General features: G+C 38.4%; 1 protein-coding gene across 6 annotated transcripts in view; it reads left to right on the forward strand.

Moving 5' to 3' along the window:
• SLX4IP (SLX4 interacting protein) overlaps positions 1-20,532 on the forward strand; it is a 70,348-nt gene that overhangs the window by 30,644 nt on the left and 19,172 nt on the right. For all 6 annotated transcript variants that reach the window (XM_032682326.1, XM_032682327.1, XM_032682331.1 and 3 more), the window contains exons 4-5: positions 4,147-4,236; positions 6,995-7,118. In XM_032682326.1, coding sequence (XP_032538217.1) covers positions 4,147-4,236; positions 6,995-7,118 — 214 coding nt within the window. The remainder of the gene's footprint in view (positions 1-4,146; positions 4,237-6,994; positions 7,119-20,532) is intronic.

The following is a 20,532-nucleotide window of genomic DNA, read 5'->3' on the forward strand; positions in this document are numbered from 1 at the left end:
ATATTGAAAGTCATTGGTGCTAAAAGTACAACCATAAGGAAGACACATCATTTTCTTTGGGGTCAGAAAGATAAAGGAGGAGAACAAACTTTTGCTTCTAAAAAGCCTGGGAAAAGTGAATTTTGTCATAATATAGTTGGTACAGTGTATAGGCCAGTGACAATAGATAATTAATGCTGTAGATTTTCGAACTTGCTTGATTCAGTGTAGAACATTTACTGATTTTCAGAAAGAACTTAGAAGGGATGAAATATATTTAAATTTTCCTCTTTGTTTTAAGGCAAATTATTTCACATAAGGTCCTTACGTGTGTTTTATTTTTTTCCCCAAGATCTCTTGGCTGTGCTTTTGCCACCTGGAGATTGATGCTGCCTCCTATCAGTTATGTCACAATGCCAAAAAAGGGCTTCCAAAGACATTTTTGAGTGGTCACTGGGATCTAGTTTATTTTTTTTTTTAACTGTTGACATCATCTGAGACTGTAACTAATTACCACTGTGATTAACTAGCCCACTTCTCAGGGAAGAGGAAACAGTAGAAAGAAACAGTCCCTATGTGTTTATCCTGAAGAATTCAAGTTGTGCAGTGTAGGACACGCTTCTCTCCCAATAGAACTGGGAAACATGGTTCAAAATTGACCTTATTCAAATTGATTGTAAGCAAAACAAGGCTTATAAACCAAGTCCCCAAGCTTTTGGCACCACAAAGACCATTCTGAGATGAAGCAGAGATGGCAAACTTCAGGCCAACTCCTGCTGCCACCCTGGGGTGTCACCTGTGTTTGCAGCTCTCCTGGTGGGAAGGAAAAGCAGGGTGACAGTTCCAGCTCGGCTCCTTCCCGCCCATCCCCAAATCCAGCCAAACCATCAGATGTTTCTGTTTTAGCTAAGCTACAATTAATTCTGACCCTGCAGCCCACATCTGCAGAGTAATCCCAGAAGTGGGAAACACTAATATGTGTCATGGGAAGCTGGTTCTCCAGCCCTGTCTGCTTTAATGATGCAGCACATTTGGATTGGTGTCACTGAGCACAAACTCACCGTGTTTATCCCCAGCAGCCCAAGTATTTTTTGTTTATAAGGGCTGGTTTTATGCTGTTCGAAGTGATGCAGTTTAAAGAAATGAGAGCATCACTGATTGTAAAAATCAGTATAGCAATAAAAAGTCCTTATTGGGGTGATCTGCAGTAATAGTTCACCATCTAATATGTGTTTATTTCAAGGTTTGAACAGGTTATGAGCAGATGACTTCCCTTGACTGACTTAGCCCTGTGTTGGTTTTTATTCTGTTTATGTTACATGGCTGGTTATCCTTTCAACATGCAGAATCTATGAAGTGTTTGATGTATTTGTATAAACAATGTGATTTCTGAAAGCATGTTCTGAATTAGATGCTGTTACTGTACAACAATACACTGACAACATTCTGAGAGCATTTAAAGCCCTTTGTTTAGTAACACAATGAATGTCATCCGACTGTTTCAGTAAGAATGCAGACATTAAAAACAGCTTGTAAAAATGAAGAGTTTTTGAATTCTAGAATTATGGGGGATATTAAATGAGTGCATCTGTTTCTGTCTTTAATTTTTCAGTGAAATGTTTTCCTATTGATTTTTGACAAATGTTTTTTCCCATCAAATCAGACATTCAGATTTCAGTTTGGACAATCACACCTCTAAAAACAATATTCAGTGCAAATTTTGAGATTGATGTTTGAAAGCATGAAATGAAAGGTTGCTGTTCTTTTTGTTTGCCTTTCAGTTACGGTACTTACGAATCACGAGTTGCTTCTTGCAGCCACACTGACTGGAAACACTTCATTTCCTCTCAAGTAAAAGCTACTATTTGCATGGAATGAAATGTCATCAGAATAAAAATAAAAATTGCTTAGAAACTTCTATAAGATCATCAAATCTGTTAATATAAACAGTGTACATTTTTCTTCCACTTTCTTCTGTTCTTCTCAATTATTTCTACTGGCGTTTAGTCTGTACTGTTCTTTGAAGTATGACAAGTGTCTGATGTGTTTGTAGTATCTTAATTTTAACTGTTCCATTATATAATTTCAAATATGGTTTGTTACTGTCTTTTTTTCCATTTATTTCGAGATTGGCAACTGAGACAAGCGTTGCCATTCAGAAGAAAATAATTACAAACTTTATCTCTTCTTGAAAAACAGGTCTGTACTTTGCATCTGTATCTATATATATAAAGTTTCTGGAGTCAATAGAAAATGATGCCAGTTAACATGTAGCATTTGATAATTTGAATTTTCTTGATGTATCAAATACTTGTTGGTTGTTATAAGTGCTGAGCCATGAATAATTTACTGGCTTTCACTTTATAATCTGCAGCGTCTGCTGACTTTGAAGTTCAGTAGTCAACTTAAAGTTTGCTGGAGCTGACTAATGATTCACCAGAGATTTTGGAGAGATATTTTGTCATCCATTTAAAGCTTGGAAAGGTTTGCTGTTGCAGCCATCTGGTAATTCTTGGTTCTCTGGAGGAAAGAGAAGCCTTTTGATACAATAGATCAAAGCATTCTGCTCTTTCAGTGACTGATACCTATAAGTAACTTAGAAGTTTCTCAAAATGATTTCCCAATGCCTGTCTCATTTGCCAAACTTTTGCATTCTAGCTACATTCCAATATTGGTCATGAATTAGATTTCAACTGTATTTGAATCATTATTTTAATACTTTTGTTTGTGCATAATTTACAGATCTAAGAGTTTTGTAAACCCAGAGGTTTTTAATTTACCAAATATGCTGTCATGGTTAATAAAATTGATGGTAAATCTTGTTCTTTGTGCTAATTGTACACAAACAGCTGTACTTGTGTTATACCATAAACCTGACTTACAGACTGTGGTGATGTACAACTAAAACTGTATATCACACTATTTTCAGAGCTAATTCTGTCAGCATTTGGAGTTCTGAGGTTGGGGTGTGCAGATGTTTGGCAGGGAAGGGCAAACATGGAGAGATTGAGTGAGGACAGGAAGGGAGCCCTGCAGTGGCCACTTGAAAGGAGCCAAATCTCCCTCTGGATGGTTGGGGCACATTTGAGGTCTGTCTGGAATCAGGATGTTGTTTCTGTTCCATCAGACATTCCGGATGTGCAATTGCCATGACCACACATGTCCAGTCTTCTCTAAGAGGGAGTTTATTGCATCACAGGCAGCCAAACCAGAATGATGAAATTCGCTTTTCCCTTCTCTGTTGTTTGATTCAGGGGTGTCTGACTGAGATTTGGTGCTGAGTTAGAGTAGGAAAAAGGATCCATCAGTTTGAAATGCTCCCTATCCCTGTGCAGGGAAAGAGGCAGGGATGAGTTAGTGCCCAGTGGAACTGGGATGTGTTCGTGCCATTCACTCTTCCTTGTATTAGTTTGTTGTAATGACTGATGTACTGAAGAAAGAAAAGAATTAAACCTCATGTGTAACCTTATCCTCAATGAAAGTTAATCAAGGAAATAGCTGATGTGCCTTGGAATGTCACCTATATCATCCTAATAACTATAACTATATATATATATATAACTATAGTAACTAAAACATCCTAACAACTGTGTATAGTGTATATAGGGGGAGCCTTATTATTTAACCAAAGTGTAGCATTGCCTAAATGACAGATGTGGTAACTGCCTAATATTCATTGACAAATCCTTCGAAGTTACTGTTCTTTACATTAGGTAAGTCAGAGAGGAGAAGACCTCCAAGAGGCTGAATTTTTAAGGAATTAGTACATTTAAAATGTAAACTAGATGACTAATATGGTACCAGATTTTCAGAAAATAGTGTGATGGGAGTTTGGTGAAGGAAATTAAACAAAATTAAAATTTGCTTGAACTCAGATTTAAAAATGTCATTTAGGTAGCAGGAGAAAATTCCGTGTTCATATGCTTGTTGCTGTTGTTTAAACTTTTCAGTGAGCTCTGGTGCTCTTGTTTCTTATGAAGTCCACAGTGATAAAGTTGCAATTCCATACTTCATAAACTTCCACAGTTGAATGTTCTGCCTGCTGTATCTTGGAATCAGATGGATATGCTTACCTGCTTGTTTATCTCCTTGTCTGTGTCTGTTCCACATGTGCTTCCTGGCAGCTCCAGTTCAACTTTTTTTTTGTCCTCTTTTTTTTTTTTCCAGTGTGGGAACTTTGCTGTCCTGGTGGATGTTCATATTTTGCCTCAAGGCTCCAGTAAAGACACCAGCTGGTTTTCAGATCATGAGAAAGAGGTACAACAAGTATCAGTTCTACTTCAAAAGCATGTGGCTGCAGGGAAAAAGTTGGATTGCCTTGAACTGTTCAGAATTTTCCAAGGCTTTGAGAATATTGTTACTTATACCTTACCATCAACGGTTGCTGTGGGACTCCTTAGTCAGCCATATGTCTTTTTTTGGGCCACTCATGACCACTTTAAATTTGCTTTTTAATTTTTAAACTCTGTGGGTGTACACATACATGTGTATGCTGTTTGGATTCTTGTGACTTTTCATTTTAAAAGCACATTTTTCATGAATATTTATAAATTATCCTGAGTGATATAAAGCAGATTGTGACGTGACAGGTATCATTTGTTGGTGAAATATCTTCACGTTAATTTGTATTAATTGGTTTTTTCTCATTCTGAGAAGTGTGAACGGTGTTGCATTTAGGAGGTGCAAGAAAACGTAGTAAGAATGATAAACTACAGTAGAACCATTGCATCACATAAAAAGAAACTTTTTAAGTGTATCATCTGTATATCCTGACGAAATGGTGGAAAATCACAATTCTGACTGTAACTTTCATCAGACTGTGTGTGATTTCTGCTCCAATCTTGTGATGAGTTGCTGGCAGGAGTTTTCCCCCATGTCAGCCTGTGTGGGAACTTGAGAAGTTCCCTATTGAAAACGAAGGCAGGACATGTTTGGGATGCCTGTGGACTTTCCCGCAAGTCTCCGTTACGGTAATTTTCAGCAGATACTTTTCCTAATAATGCCATAATTAACCTGTCACTGCAGAGCGTCCCTGGACCTCTCTAAGTTTAAATAAAATTAAAAGAAACAATAAATTAATATCCTGAGGGAGCAGAATATTTAGCAGCATGTGGGTCATCAGATTTGTGCTTTATTAAGCGGAGAAATAAGAAAATAGGGGGAAATCTTTTAAACTTTTTTTTCTCGCTAAATGAACGCTCGTTACGCCTTCTATTTATAACCAGTTTTGCTCTCTGAGTTTTAAACGTTTTCAAAATGTATTTTGTAAGGCTGCCAAGACAAAAGATATGAATTTCAGGAAATTAGATCATGATTGATTTAATAAAGAGGCATGACAGGGCAGCCTTCATCGCGTTTCTGGGACCGCACGTTTCGAGAGAAGCACAAAGGTTGCATATTTTCAGCAACTGAGAAGTGGGAGTCCAATAGCTTTGCATTTGCTTCCTCTAAGTCCCAGGCAGCATCTTAGTGTAAGTGGGACAAAAAGGTCTTAAAGAAATGCCTATATATATATATATATATTTTTATTTTTTTTTTAATGAGAGCTTCCACGTGCTCATCACAAGTGGTTTCGTACATTTTTGTTGTTTCCAAATTCAGGAAAATACTGCTGGTGGTACAGCCCACTCTGCCTGCCTGTGCCACAGTTTGCTGTCATGAGTTGGATGTAGAGTCATCGTGGGATTGCTTCTCCCTCTTTCTGCCCCTCAAATTTCCCTGCCCTTTCTGTCATATCTCTTTTCCCTTGGAACAGCAAAGTCAAATTTCATCTTTGCACTCTTAGGTCTGTGTAGTTCTTTGTGGAGAACCATTTAAATAATATTTCCTTGAGCATAAAAGCTAAAATATGTTCCATGTAAACGAAGGAAGTGCATGGTGATGTTTATTGGTGCAGAAGGAACCAAATGCACACCATGTTTCTGCTGCTTTCTAGGCCTTTTCATTCTAACCTGAACACAGAATCCTGTGCAGGAATGTGTAATGGGATCACTTTAATGAGTTAAACAGAAGAATAAGTAAATATAGTATTTTATAATTAGACTGTACAAGCAGAAAGGAAAATGTATTTCTTACTGTAAGGAGAAAATAGTGGCTGTGGTTGACCAATATATTGCCCTGCTTTCATTAAGAGCAATGCATTAAAAATTTGTTGCTCTGCATACTTTCTACATTAACCAAAAGGAAATTTCAAGCCAAGATATTTAATTTAGATACTACTAATATAATTTTGTCGTTACCCAAACACAATAAAAAGGTAAAATTATATTTTTGTGTGCCACAAAGTATCATTTCTGTGACCAAATAGTTATGAACAATGGAAAATGAGAATACTGAGGGAAAAGTCTCAAATATGCGTGTGAGTATCAAACTGAAAACTTATTCTGGTATTCGAGAGATTAATTTTTGCTTTTACTCCAAGTTATTTTTTTCTATGATTATTCTGGCTGAAGAGTTTGTTCTCCCTGAGTTGTACGTGGGTTTACTGTGCTTTCTTGAAGAAGGTATGAGAAACATGAACAGTTATGTTTAGGAGCAGAAAAATCAAAATGAATTAGAGAAATTAAGTTGCTGTGACCTAATTTGCTCCAAGTCTTCCTCCCCCCAAATTACAATGAATTGAAGCAAAATATCTGTTATGGGTTGTAAGGATTCTTGCAGAGAAATAGTGTATTGACAATTCCTGGGAGGATTTCTACTAGTATTTTTCTTAAATACCTAATGTTGTGATACATTTTTAACATGTATTGTTTCCTACATTGGCTGCATAGGAAACCAATTTCTGATTAAAAAACTAGTAGTATTGTAATATAACGTATTTCATCTGCCAAGTGAGAATTTCATCATGTACTTCCTCTCTTGTTTTATAAAGAAATGGTTTCATTCCCTCCTTGTTCCCATTTGTTTCCTAATTTATGTGCTTCTCCCCTCAGTACTGAATTTAATGTGAAAGAGGGTGATTTTGTATTGATTTCTGTAAATTTAGATCTAAGCAGGCCACTGGTTACTCTTCCAGGAGCTCTGCAAGCTGCTGGAAGAAGTTGTTGCTTCAAGAGTCAAACACTACTTGGAAGCACGAAAGCAACGTGGTCAATGGAAATCAGTGGAACACAGATCATCTGCTCCTTTGTTTCTCACAGGTGAAATAAATCATTTGACTTGTCATGAAATAAAGTAAGGTAAAGTATAGTGGCAAGTACTGCTCTTTATTTTTTCCAGGAGAAATTTGCCATCAGGAAGATTTTAATTTAGAAATAATACCTTTGCTTCTCCCTCTTCTGGCAACGTATCCAGTCTTGAAGAGCTGCTGTGATGTGATAAATGACCTTTGTCACTTCACCAGTGGAACTGCAACACCAATGACCTTGGGAGTGCAGGAGAGAACAGGATTAAGAACTTTTACCCAAATGGAACTGATTTTTTTTGTGTGTGTGAGGGTGGTGAGTCTAATAAGTGCAATTTGAGTACATCCACCTTTCAAACCAAAGATAATGATCACTGGAGCTTGTGCTCTGTTACATCAGCTTGGGGGCTAAATGACTTGCCAATTTTTGTTTAATATCATTTCATTGCAGTCATAATGGGAGGTTTTACAGTTGATAGGCTTGTCTGTTGGTCTTATATCATAAAAGCAATTTATTTTTAAATAGTTCTTAGGAAAAAAATTACTTTTTTTTATTACTAGCATGGAGCGTGTTATAAACTTGTCACAGAAAAAAGGGCTGGCCATGGTTTGTCACATTTCCTTAAATGTATTGAGATGGATCACTACTCAACTATGGCTTCTGCAGTGAATATTGTGACATACTTGCAATATCTGATCACTATACTCATAAATGTTAAATTCAATGTATGTTATATTGCCAGTTTTAATTCTGAACAAATTCTTTGCTTCTCAAAATGTTTTCCATTATTGAAAAGGTATATTCCTATGGAATTCCAGTTGGTGGTTGCAGCTTTAAATGCTATTGTCAATAATAATGAGTGGTTTTAATGAAGAAAATGTGGGTTGCATACTGTATGGTTGGCTTATTATTGCAAAATTTTAGGCATATGTGGGAGCCAGATTGTTATGGCACAACAGGAGGGCCTTTTCCCATCCCCAGGAACACAAAACTGCATAAGCAAAAGATGCTTCTGATCACTAAAGAATTTCTAAACTCTTTTTTCCTTGCAAGTTGTAACTACATTTTTTCCCTTTAAAATATTGTTAATGTTTGTCAAACACAGGAACTCTCAGACCTATGTACTTTTCTGGGTTTTAGTGAACAAATCGAATTTTCTTGCAGTGAAAGCAGAGGGATGTTACAGAAGGTGGGATCAGAATTTCTAAGACTTGTTGAGGTTTTTCTATGTTTTCTTTTATTGAAGGATGTTTTTTATTCTTCGTTTTTTAAAGTTTCCTGCCTCAGTAAAAAGTAGGTTTTCCAAACCAATGGTTTTATAAGGTAAAACTACCAGCCACAATAATTGTTTTTATATATGCAGACAGATGCAACACTAATTTGTGGGTGTTTTGTGAAACTTTAGGGTCTTACATTTTCTTTTATGTCATGAACTTTTCAGTAAAAATACTGGTATGCTGTCCCAGGGTTATGAACTGATCTTCTGCTTGACTCTTCCCCTTGTTTCCTGAAAATTAAAAACTTAAGGATATGCATTTGAGGAGGTCATCAGTAATATCAGTGACAGTTTTAGATTAAAAGATATTTACTTTGGATGAGGCAGAATTACCGTTCCATCAGTTTTCTGCTGTTAATCTCCCCGTCATTAATTAACAATAAAGAACCAAAGGAAGAAAACAGGCTGTGATAACGAACATTCATGTTCAACTTCATTTCCAAATCCAGCTCTTTCCTCTTCTCTCAGCCTGCTTTGCTCAGGGCTGTAATTTGTAAGAAAGGAGTGCTTTGTTCAGGTCCAAGAATCAAGTTTATTCAAGTTACGCTCAAGTCTGTTCTTACCTGGGAAGGAAATAACAGAATAGGTGGGTGTTCACTGGGACCTCCCTCTAGGGACTGTTTCAGGTGAGCCCATTGCCTTCACTCAAACATCCCCAAACCTCTTGTGTTCCACCTTCCTCTCTGGGATCACGGGTTCTGTTTGTGGAGGACAATGAAATGGGTTTGTGTTTGTCACAGAGAGATGAATCCCAGATCCCGGGCCAGCGTTTGCCTGGTGTTTTGTAGCATCCCAGGAAGTGCAGGAGCTTGGCATGTGGCTCACCCAGCAGCTGAAGGTGCTGCTGGGGAGATGTTTAAGCTGCAGCTTTTGCTGCATTTGGAGGTTATTCAAACTTCTTGAGCTCTTCAAGCTGAATGTGGTTTCTTTTTGCTCAAAGTTATGCAAGTCTGTGTCGAGTTTCCCTGCTGTAAAACCCCTGCTATTGTCAGGAAGTTTGTATCTGGAGGAGGAACCTTAGGATGGCTATTAACTGGTTATTTACTGTTTTGAGTATCCCAGGCCAGCATTCCACTCCAATTTGAAGTTACATCTTTTCAGGTCAATTTTAATGTGCACATTGCAGGATGTATTCAAAATTTAGTAGAAAGAGAATTATTGGACCTGTATTAATAAGATTTTAGACTACCCTTTCTGTCAAGGCATGATATATTAGGGTTCATTTCAGAACTGGAAGCCAAGCTATCTAACTTCAAATGAGCAGATCTTATCCTTCTAGATCTGTGGAGCAGAGAAGACTTGTTAAACTATTTTGAAGAGAAAATTTTCACCTATCACAGTTTATTTTTAACATTAGTGTCTGTAGTATTATATTATTATGTTTAATGTTAATGCTATTTAATACCACTTTTCAGTTTTGTGGCACTTAATATAAATATCCATGCAAGTTACTTGTTAATTTAGGTTTCTTTTTCATTTAAGTTACACCCACACTGCAGTGTGTGGTGGGTCTCATACTGTCTCATTAGGAAATCTGTGGGTGTTACACACAGGAGAAGAAAGAAAGAAGGAAAGAATGGAAAAATGAGAGAAAGTAGCCAAGACAAGCAAGTTCTTCCTATTCTTCCTTCTGTCTGAACAATTTCCCCACCCCTCCCAAATGGCCAGTATGAACAATTTGCCAAAGTAAGCTTTAATTTAGTCTTTGGACATAGACTTTGGTATAAACTCTCTGTTTCCTGTGTTTAATTAATGTCCAAACGTGTTTGACTTCGGTTTATTTTTATTTTTAAGAGAAACTTAAAATGGGGAGGATTTTCACAGGTTGCATTTTGCCTGGATGGCCAAAGTCATGCAAGAAGGGCTTTGGCCAGGCATGGTTTGTGGTTGCATTATTTCAAATTTCCACACAAAGTGGCTGGTTTTGCTCAGGAGCAATGAGAATGAAGAGAAGACTATAAAGAGGACTGAGTATTAAATACAGGAGAATGACAGAGGGAGGGCTGTGAAAAATAAGGAAGGAACAAGGTTTACATGGGCACAGAGGAAACAGAAAGGAGAAGTGGAAAGAAAATATGGCTGGTACAAATGTTAAGGTTAGAAATGGAAGGAAGGAAGAAGGGATATTGTAAACTGACCTTCCTCCCCCTCTTGAGGGAGGAAAAAGTTAACTGTGTTTATCATACAAGTAATTTTCAGATCTATTCTCATTCCTTCCCGAGCATCCCTGTTGTTTTTCTTGGCTTGGGGGTGGAACATTTTTGCTCTGATTTCAGATCTTTTTGTTGTACAGTCTCTTCTGCAGTGAAAATAATTAGAGAGCTGTCACAGGGCACGAGGAGCTCCCAGCTTGATTTTATCTGCTTTCCCTGGGATTGTGAATATTGGTTTTTTATATTTTTAACTTTCATTTCTAAGGGAACGGGGCTTATTGTGATCATGTTTTCTCTGTCCATCTTTTCTCCCAGTTGCTTTTTGCAGAAGTGATTGTACTTTATTAACAGGTAGAAGTCTCAGACGTTAATTTTTCAGGCATTAATTTCTGACAAACTTACTAAAATGAAAAACTGAAGGAAGCGCAGAGCTATTTTGAGCAGTTCAGCCTTACAAAGATCTGGAGTCAAAGTTCATGTCTTATTTAGTATAAAGAAAAATGCATAAGATGCAGTTTCATAAGAAAATACATTTCTCTTGCTTATGAAAGGATTTTTTTGGCTCCTGCAAGCGCACAAAAAATATACAATAAATCATGGTGGTAAACATTCTGAACTCTTTTGGCCTTGCATTTTAATTTGAACATTATGATGTTTTTAAGGGAAACACCCTTTTCAGACTACCCCAGTTTGCTTTAGGAGTGTTCACTGTTACTGTAGGACATGAGTTGTGTAAAATGTTCGTAGGGTTTGTTCCACATTTCAGTCCTGTAGCAGCAAAACTGATTTATTCCCACCCTCTCCGCTGTTAACTCTCACTCCTCTGCTGGGAAACAGTGATTTGTTTGGGTTTAACCTGCATCTTTTCACCTGTCTTGCTTAAAGAGCAGCTCTACAACAATTTGATGGGTGCAAGTAGAGGGAAAAGATAAGCACAGGGCACTGAGGAGTCGTCTCTTAAATGACCTTTGATATTTGCAGTTGCACACTGTAATATCTGTCTCTCAAAAGAAATATACTGCAGCTTCTCTACAGTGGACTCATTTATGATTTGTGGCCAAGTCCTGCAGATCTGTGTGAACTTTAAACTTACATTCATCTGTCTGTGACAACAGAGCCTCATAGCTCTCTGAAGTATGCAGTAACTTATGCAATAACTTAGGAAAGATGTTTTAATTTTAATTACTTTTTTTTTACAGGCGGTTAATGGGGAATAAGGGCATCTTCTTTCACCAAAGCTTTTCTTTCTAGAAGATCAAGGTTATAATCTGACTTCTTATTTTTGTTTTTGTTCTCAAGGTAAAGGGTATTTGGCAAGAACAAAAAAAATCCCCCCATACTTATGTGCTGTTTGGGTGTTTTCTTTTTTGTGAGGTGTTTTTTTCCCTTGCTTTAGATTGTGATACAATAGAATTGGGAAAAACTCCAAGAAGGACAACAGAGATGATCTCAGATGAGGAAATGCAATAGAGGGAACAGTTAAGTGTGCAGGGACTCTTCAGCCTGGAAAAGTATTTTTATATAGTTAGTATTGTATTGAAAAGAAGTATACTTCATTGAAAACAACCCAAGAATTGATTAATTTGTTGTATTCTTGTGAAAAGGAAGGATTTGATGTTGGTTTTGAAAACAGCCTTGACCTGTAACCTTTAATTATTATCTGCCTTAATGCATTGTGTTGCTTTTTCTTGTTTCCATCTTGTTGCCATCTTTTGTCTCTTGCTTCCACGTGATTTTTTTTCAGTTTATGAAAAGAAAAAGAAGTATGAAAATTACTCCTGAGTATGTGTGTGCAAAAAACCCCCTGTGTTTACATGCACAAACAGCTACTATCTTACACATCTATATAACCTATAAAGGTCTTTATCATCCAAGTACTTCTGCATAGGAATTTTGCTGTTAGTACCTGAGTTTATGCAAAGACATGTATATTTATGCAAATTTAAAGTTTATCTTTGGGGTTTTCCTTCTATAGTTAGGCAAAAAATCAGCATCCATTAATCATGTGTCTTTACAAAGGGGAATTATGGCTCAGTATCTCAAAGCTGGCTCAAAGTTAATAGGCAATTCATCTCTATCAGTTAAAAATGAAGTTTAGGGGACTGCTTTGATTCAGGTGCTGCCAGTTAGGCAAGATGAACCCCACCTTTAATTTCTGATTTGATACTCACCTGAGGATATCAAAGTGATTCCCATCTAGGCCAAGAAACATACCTTTTGAGAGAGCCCTTGGCATCCTTGTCCCAGGTGGGAATTCAGCAATTTTGGAGTGCACATGAAGTGAATTTGAAGATCTGTCCCTAAGCACTTGCTGTTCCTTATTTGACTGCCTCAATCTTTGCAACATCTGTTTCTCCTGGAGATGCTCATTTATGTGTGCTCTGTGTAGATTTTAAAGCTTCTGGAGTTCCTTGGAAGCAGGAATACAGAGGATATCACTGTACAGCCTGTGGAAGTGTTTTAGCACTGGGCACAGCTGGAATAGGAAGCAGATGTGTTTGTGAGTAATTTTTGAGTGCTCACTGTTTGTGATGAAATTTTCTGATCAATAAATTTGGCTTTAATCTATCTTCTCTCATCCTCTGTGAACATGGCAGGTAGGATTTCTGCCAGAAGCATTTTAGAGATTCTGTGGTCTGCACTCAGTGCTCAAACCCCTTGTGTTGGAATGTCTCAAATCCCAGAGAAGAACTGATGTGGTCACTGTGATAGACCTGACTTCCCTCTGCTGCCTGACCTTTACAAGTATGTGTGTGGGATATCTGGAACGCTCTCCTGCCTGGAACATCCACAGATAAATAGTGAGAGCAGTTTAACATCATACCTGCATTCTGCTGAAGGAAAGCATTTGTGAATAATGTCTGAATCTGGTCAGACCTTTTGTGTTTGGCCAAAATTTTAATGCAGTATGAATTCACTTGTAGGGTTTCATTTTTTCAGCTTGGGTACAAAGGCTTGCACATGCAACACATGACTACAGTGGGTTACATTGTTTAGGTGTGTGCCAGGTCTGTCACAGAATCACAGAATATTCTGAGTTTAAAGGGACCTACAAGGATCATCAAACTCCAAATCCTGGCCCTGCACAGGACAATCCCAAAATCACACCATGAGCCTGAGAACATTGTCCAAACACTCCTTGAACTCTTGCAGCCTTGGTAAAAGGGAAATATGACTTCTAAAAGAAAAGAAAAACTGTATCTATTTTCCAAAAATTAACTAGGCTTAATAGCTTCTTTTGCCTTTACTTGAACTAGAAAAAAGATGGAAAAAAAATAAGGATTGATTCTTATTTTGAAATTAAATGTCAGGTTCCTTTAAGGAAAAAAAAATGCTCTTTATTAAATGTTTCTACGGAGAGAGCAATATTGTTTTGGTTAAAATGTAAGCAAGAAAGAATTAGGGATTTGAAATAAAACCTAAAAGAATTATGATTTCCCTAGAAATGTTTAGAGGAATTTACTTAATTGCAACCAGAAGTTTGACCTGGAAGTGTAACGTTTTGACCTTGTAGCTGTCTGGCTTCCTAAATGTGTTGTTTTGCTCTCTTTAAACTGTGAGAAAATCTGTTTTACACATCTTTAACCCTTGCATTCCATGAAAGTCTCAGTGTAAAAGTCTCCAAACAATCAGCAGCAAAAGAAAACAAAAATCATCATGATACTTTAAGGGAAAAAAACCCCCTCATTGCAGCTCTGTGTTGAACATTGAAGTCCTTTCTATTATCATTTTAACTGGAAGTAATTGCAGGTATAATTTTAGTGTTAAATATGAATGGGAATTTCTTTTAAACTTTCCATCTTACACAATAATACTCTCCTTTGTTCTTTTGTTCTCAACTTTCATTTTCATATGATCAAGGTAGAAATTACAGCTTTTTAAATTGCAAACATTTTTGTGGGTTTATTCATATTTGGAAAATTTTTAGAAGACTTTACAGAAATCTGTCCAGATAGAAATGGAGGGCCAATTCCTGAAAAAATTATGCATATTTTCTCCATGTAAGTAGTTCAGTGAGAGCAGTTCTGGGTGTTTGATTCACCGCTAAAGGCACCAGGTATGTTGTGGTTATTACACACTGAGAATTTCTATGGACTACAAAGGCACAAGTGGCAGACCACAAACAACACTAAAACAGCAAAGCTTTGCAGGACCGTGCCTAAATTTATTAAAAAATTAGATAATGACATAAAAAAATTAGTAGTGTAGCAAATAAGAAAAACTTTTACTTGAAAATAGGAGGCAACGAGTTCAATGTCATTTTGACTGTGTGTTGTGGGCTTAGAAATTGATGTTTTCCATCAACTTCAAACAGATCAGAGGTGTTCTAATGCAGAGCAAATGACACATATTCAGGGAGAAACATTCTCCCTGGGAAATATTCACTATACAAACCCATGTTTAAATGTCAAAACTTGCTTTAAAGAGGACAGAAAGTGGCAATCCTGTATTTGTTTACTGAATATTTCTCTTATTCTTTTAATTAAGATATTTAGTTTGTTGAAGGGTTTTTTATGTGCACACATGGGTCATAGGGTATGGGCAATGCCTCTCTGTTCTCTTCTATGGCATGAGACAGGATTGTGTGATTTGGTCTTTTGTATAAAAGACCTTAAATTTGGTATTTTATACTGAGAAAGGGGATATTCTATGTACTTTTTTTTTTGCCCTTGACATCTGTTACACTGATGTCAGAAATGCAGGCTCCTGACCTGTGGGATTCAGGTGGTCCCTTACAACACAGTGTTCTCAGTGAGCCAAAATGCATGGGTTTTTTACAAACCATTTTGCAGTCAGTCTCCAGCTCTTTGCACCACAGCCAGAGCTGAGCTGGTGGCACTGAGCAGACATTTCATGATCATGGTTATTCTTGGTCTTTTTGGTGGTGTCCTCTTTGCATCAGAGCTTGTGAGAGCAGAAAGAGGTAGATACTTGGAAATAGAGCCTTTTAGCAGCTGATTTAATTGTGGTCTATTTGCCAGCATTTAAAGAGAGAAAATACACAAAGTTCCATTGTGGTGACTTTCCACCTATTTGCTGTGCCCCAGAATTTCCCTCTATTCCGAGTTGTTACAAATCTAACAGGAGTCTGTTGTGTGAAAAGACAAAACCCCACGAACTCTGGCACAAATTGCTTTATTCTGAAACCAGCGTGAAAGGGCTGGTTCAAGTCCACGCTCATCTCTAAGAACTGACTCTCTTTTGAAGTGTCCTCTAGATGATAGGGTAGAAGAGGAGTCATGACCATCCAAGTCCACGTCTTAGCTCCACTGGGCTCTGCTAACTGGAGTCCTCAAAAAAAAATTAAAAATAAAAAAAAGACAGACGAGGACACTTATGGTTACCATATATCAAGATCAGCTTTGAAGAAACCACCTTTTCATGTTCATGCCACATGTTCTGCTGAAGAACCTACTACTGACTTTTCTTTCCCTCTCATTCTCTCCCATCATGTCTCTGATGGGGCTTTTTTCACCAGGCCCAGAGGTTTTGTAGCCCTGTGACACAATATATTCCTGACACTTTTAGTGACCCTTGTTAGTGGTAGATGAAAGTCATGGCAGCTGTGGGAGCTTTAGGGTTAAAACCTTTTTTCTCTCTTGGGAAAAAGTTTTGCAGAAGTTATTTCTTATTGCCAGGGGAAAAAAAAATAGAGTTGGAGACCTGTGAAAGGTTTGATTGACTTCATTTGAAAATCTTTCAGCATCATAGTGTTGGAACCCACAATTATGTTGTTCTAATGAACCAGTCATGTTTGGTAAATTCTGAGAGGCTCATTTCCACAGTTTGGTTGGGGTTTTGTGCTCGTGGAGACTTTGCTTTGTCGAGATTCCTGACACTTACAGTGCAAAATCCTCCATTTCAAGTATTTTGTGGCATCAAAAAGAATTCCTGGAGCTCATAGGTTTCCTCAAGGAAGAACAACAGAGACAGTTAGGCTGAAAGGACATATTTTTTGGAAGAGGGATGTGCTGTATTCTGCTTTTGCTAGTGCCCTGTGAGTCAAACTTGGGACTGTCACAGTGTCTGGGTCTCGTTCTAGGTAGAATCTGTCTTACTTTTATCACTGTAAGGAATTCAGTGATTGTTCCATTTGGGTACAGCTTTGTCTGGCCAGTTTTTGGGAGATACTTGGCTTGATGTGCAAATGTGCCATCAGACAGTTTAACTGAGCTGCTCCATCACAGTACAGACACTTGGAAGAGACTTTGGCTTCTCCTGTGCTGCTGACTTGTCAGACAGTGTTTACCACAGGCTTTGTTTTCCCATTCTCTCTGCCTTTTGGCTGGAAACAACAGATGCCTTTCTCAGCCTCTCTCTTGGTTGTTGTGCTCATTCCAGTGGTTAAAGAAGTCCAGGCACGTGGCTTTCTCTGGAATAGAGTTTATGTGTTCAAAACAGGGAGGATTTCTAAATAGCTTTCAGTTCCTGTGTTAAAGCCCGTCACATGCAATTAATAATGTGGTTATTGAGTCTGAGATCAACAAAAGGGTGAAATCAGATCTTGTCTCCTGTTAGAGAACAGTTGTCTGTGGTAAAGGTGCTCTGATCATCAAATCTGTTGCTCTATATTGGTCTCCCTGGATGCAGTAGCAGGTGATGCTGGCTTTTACTGCTCATACATTAGGAATGGCTATGGAGAGACTGGGTTTTCCAGGGCTGGATCAGCCTGCCTCTTCATCCTCAAGTGTCAGTGAGGGGAAGATGGTATTTTTCCTCTAGAGCTGGTGTGTTTTCAGGACCTCCATCAGGGGCATTTGTCATCTTGCAGCCAGATGGTCTCAGACGTGCTTTTCTCCTCCGTTCTCTCCTCCAGAACAGTGATGACAGCCAGGCTAAGAAATGCCTTATCCTGGATCCAGTTTGGCCAGTTTAGTTCTGATTTTGCAGTGAATTCCTCACCTCTCCTGCTAGAGGAGAGCCCTACAACTCTACTCTTGGATTTCACGAAATGGCTCAGTCCAGTTTTCCTTTTAATGGCTCATATTCTCAGGGATTTAGGCAGTGTGCTGTGTCTAGCTCCCAAGGCTCTGGTAGCAGAGAGGATTCTGCTGGGCTTATCCCATCCCATCCCATCCTCTCCTGATCAGACTCCTTGAAAGGTTTGTTTTCTTGTCAGAGACCTTAGTCCCTGATAGGAACTTAATCTCATCCCCAGGTCCTTGGTTGGATGCATTTCTCCCCGATTTGTGTTGGCAACTGGCCTGTGTTCAGAAGATTTAGCAGACAGAACAACAGCACTGATACTAAAAAATTATGGAAGAGTAAGGTGAAAAAAAATCAGTAATCTGGTTTTGTTTGCTCTTGGTTTAAGCTACTGGGAGGCACCCTGGAAAAAGAGGCAAATTATATCACTGAATTTATTTGCAGATGTGAGTGTTTGCAAGGCCAGACCCTGCAGCAATACCCACTCAATACTACACCCAAGGACTGGTTTTTGTTCATTCTTTATGTATATAAATTTGATGGCCTGGATGTTTTTTCTTAGTTTTTAAAAAAATGTTTATGGGCTTTATTTTAGGATGATCAGTACACATTTCCCTGTGCACTTGTGTTAATTGCTTTCTTTGAACTGAAGGCAGACTGGATGGAAAGAATGGATGCCATCCTGAGATGTTTCAGGTGTTCTGAAACCCACTCTTTGGTCTATAAAACGTTGAACTGGGTGAAATGCTTCTTGTTACTAAATATGAAGTGGATCCCAGAAAAGGTTCAAGAAGTCTCAACAGCTTTTTATATCTGATGTCTTGCATCTGCTGTCCTGGTCTATCCTAGACTTGGCCTTAAAATTATGTGCCAACGTTTGCTTTTGAATCTCTTCTGAAATAGAAATGGCAACCTCCTCTGGAGCAAGTGGACATTTTGTTTTGGGGAAGAAAAGCTACAGGATCAACAGTAGGTTTAGAATAAAATGTTTGGGTTTTGTTTTGTTTACAAACGATCAGGACTTTTGATTTTGTGGTGAATAATTCTAAGTGGAGAAATGTGAGTGCTAAAAAGCAGTGTAATAATACGTCTGTGGAGCACTTTGAAGATGAAAAGCTCTATAGACTGTAAACATTATTACTAGTATAGCCTAATCTGTGTGGAAAAATTAGTCTAGCATGAGCTAAGTGTAGATTTTTTTTTTTAATGTACAATATAGTGTTTCAGAAAGTCTAATACACCTGTGTATTTACTTTCACATGGTAACATAAGAAATTTATCCTTTTATATTTTTAATATGTGGGTTGCAATGGTTGATTTTGTTGTTACTTTCCAAATGTGGAGTAAGTCCTAATCCACTGTAACCTGTCAGAAATGTGAAACGTCTGGGCTGCGAGAGAAAATTGCTGTATTTTTAAAGAGGGTGTAAAAAATCCTGTGTGATGAGAAATAGGTGCCTGTGAGATATGGGAACGTTTGGGGGGGGTCAGCCATCCTTCTCAGGCTTGTGCTGTGGCTTTGGAGAAGACTTGAGAGAACTCCAGAGCCAGTCAGGTGCCAGACCGTGGTGGGGAGGGAGCACCTGCCAGGCTGCTCCAGATCCCTCAGCACTCTGAGGTGTTTTCCCAGGCTCCCAGAGGAATGGTCCGTAATAGCCGTGGGAGAGGGCTTCCCACCGCTCCACGCTGCACCACAGCAGCCTCTTGGCAGCTTCTGGAAGCTCCAGTCAGCTTGGCTGGGATTCCTTTGGAAAACAAGTGCTGCTGGATAGTCTCACAGTAAGGAGTTGGTGTCTGATGTTTCCTCTTGGTATCGTGGGACCACGAAACACAACAAACAGGGCAAATTCCTGTTCCCGCACAAGGCAGCGCTCACCGGGGCCTGTTGCAGCTGGAACTCAACTGTGGCTTCTCTAGAACCTCTTCTATCCAGTCATATTTTGAATTTCAGGGTCTATTTATTTCGTAAGGTTTGGGATTTTTGGCTGTTTTGTTGTGTTGCTGTTTTTGTTTTCCTTGTTTCTTTTTGGACCCTGAATCTGATCATTTAGGTGCACAGTTCTGAAGTAAGAAAGAAAAAAAACCCTCCACATCACTAAATACAATTTTATTTCCTTTTCTGGTAATCCACAAATGGAGGTTTGTCTATGTTGCATGGTGAGGAGGAAGTTAAAGATTGAGCCAACTGGGTTTGCTCAGCTCAAGATCTGTGAACTTTCTACACTACTGGAAGCAAAATTATCTGTAGCTTGAGGTTCAAACTTCTGTGGTGGTCCTTAAAAGGAGTTAGTGATGGATCACTTGGTGTGTGTCAGTTGGTCCCTCCTTCCATGATATCATGAACAGCAGGTTTTGGTCCTTGCTGAGATCACACTGGCCCTGGAGCATAATCCACTGCTTGCTCAAAGCCAAGATTAGGATTGATGATGGACCAGTCAGGAATGAAACTCATGCTGAGTGACTGTGTAGAAGCTTTAAAAAGCTGCAAGTTGCATGGGGTTGTTCTTGCAGGGCTTATTTTTTTATTTTTTATTTCATGAAGCAGAGTGGTTAATAGGATAATATATTTCTCCTAAGGGAAGCTGAAAGAGGATATCACCATTTTTATCGTTCTGCAGTAACTCTGACAACTTTAAAACTAGGTTTTGTAAACTCCAGCTGACTATGGCTTAAATCAGGTGTCACATACAAGAGGGTTTCAAAACATTCGATGGGCTTTGTGATACTTTCAAAATACAGGTATCTTGAATACAATGCATCTTAATATTTTCTCATGGTTAGCAACAAGTAACAGCAAACCGTCTGTTCGGGCCTTTTCAGCCAAGTAGTAAATATTAATGCAAACTAAAATGATTTTCTGGTGTTAGTCCCTCTGGGCTGAGCTTATTAGCTCAGGTGCAACTGCCTGTGAAGGCTTTATAAGACTTTCAGGCTTGAGCTGATGCTGCAAAAATAATGTGTATGGGTGTCTTGATCTCTTAGGTAATTATCTATTTGTCAGATCTGAGGTGGGTGACCTTCCACAGAACAGTGGCTGACTCAATCAAGGGCCTTTAAGAGGAATTTGAAACTTT

This window comes from Chiroxiphia lanceolata, chromosome 3 (genome assembly GCF_009829145.1).
Source record: "Chiroxiphia lanceolata isolate bChiLan1 chromosome 3, bChiLan1.pri, whole genome shotgun sequence".
Taxonomy (NCBI): domain Eukaryota; kingdom Metazoa; phylum Chordata; class Aves; order Passeriformes; family Pipridae; genus Chiroxiphia; species Chiroxiphia lanceolata.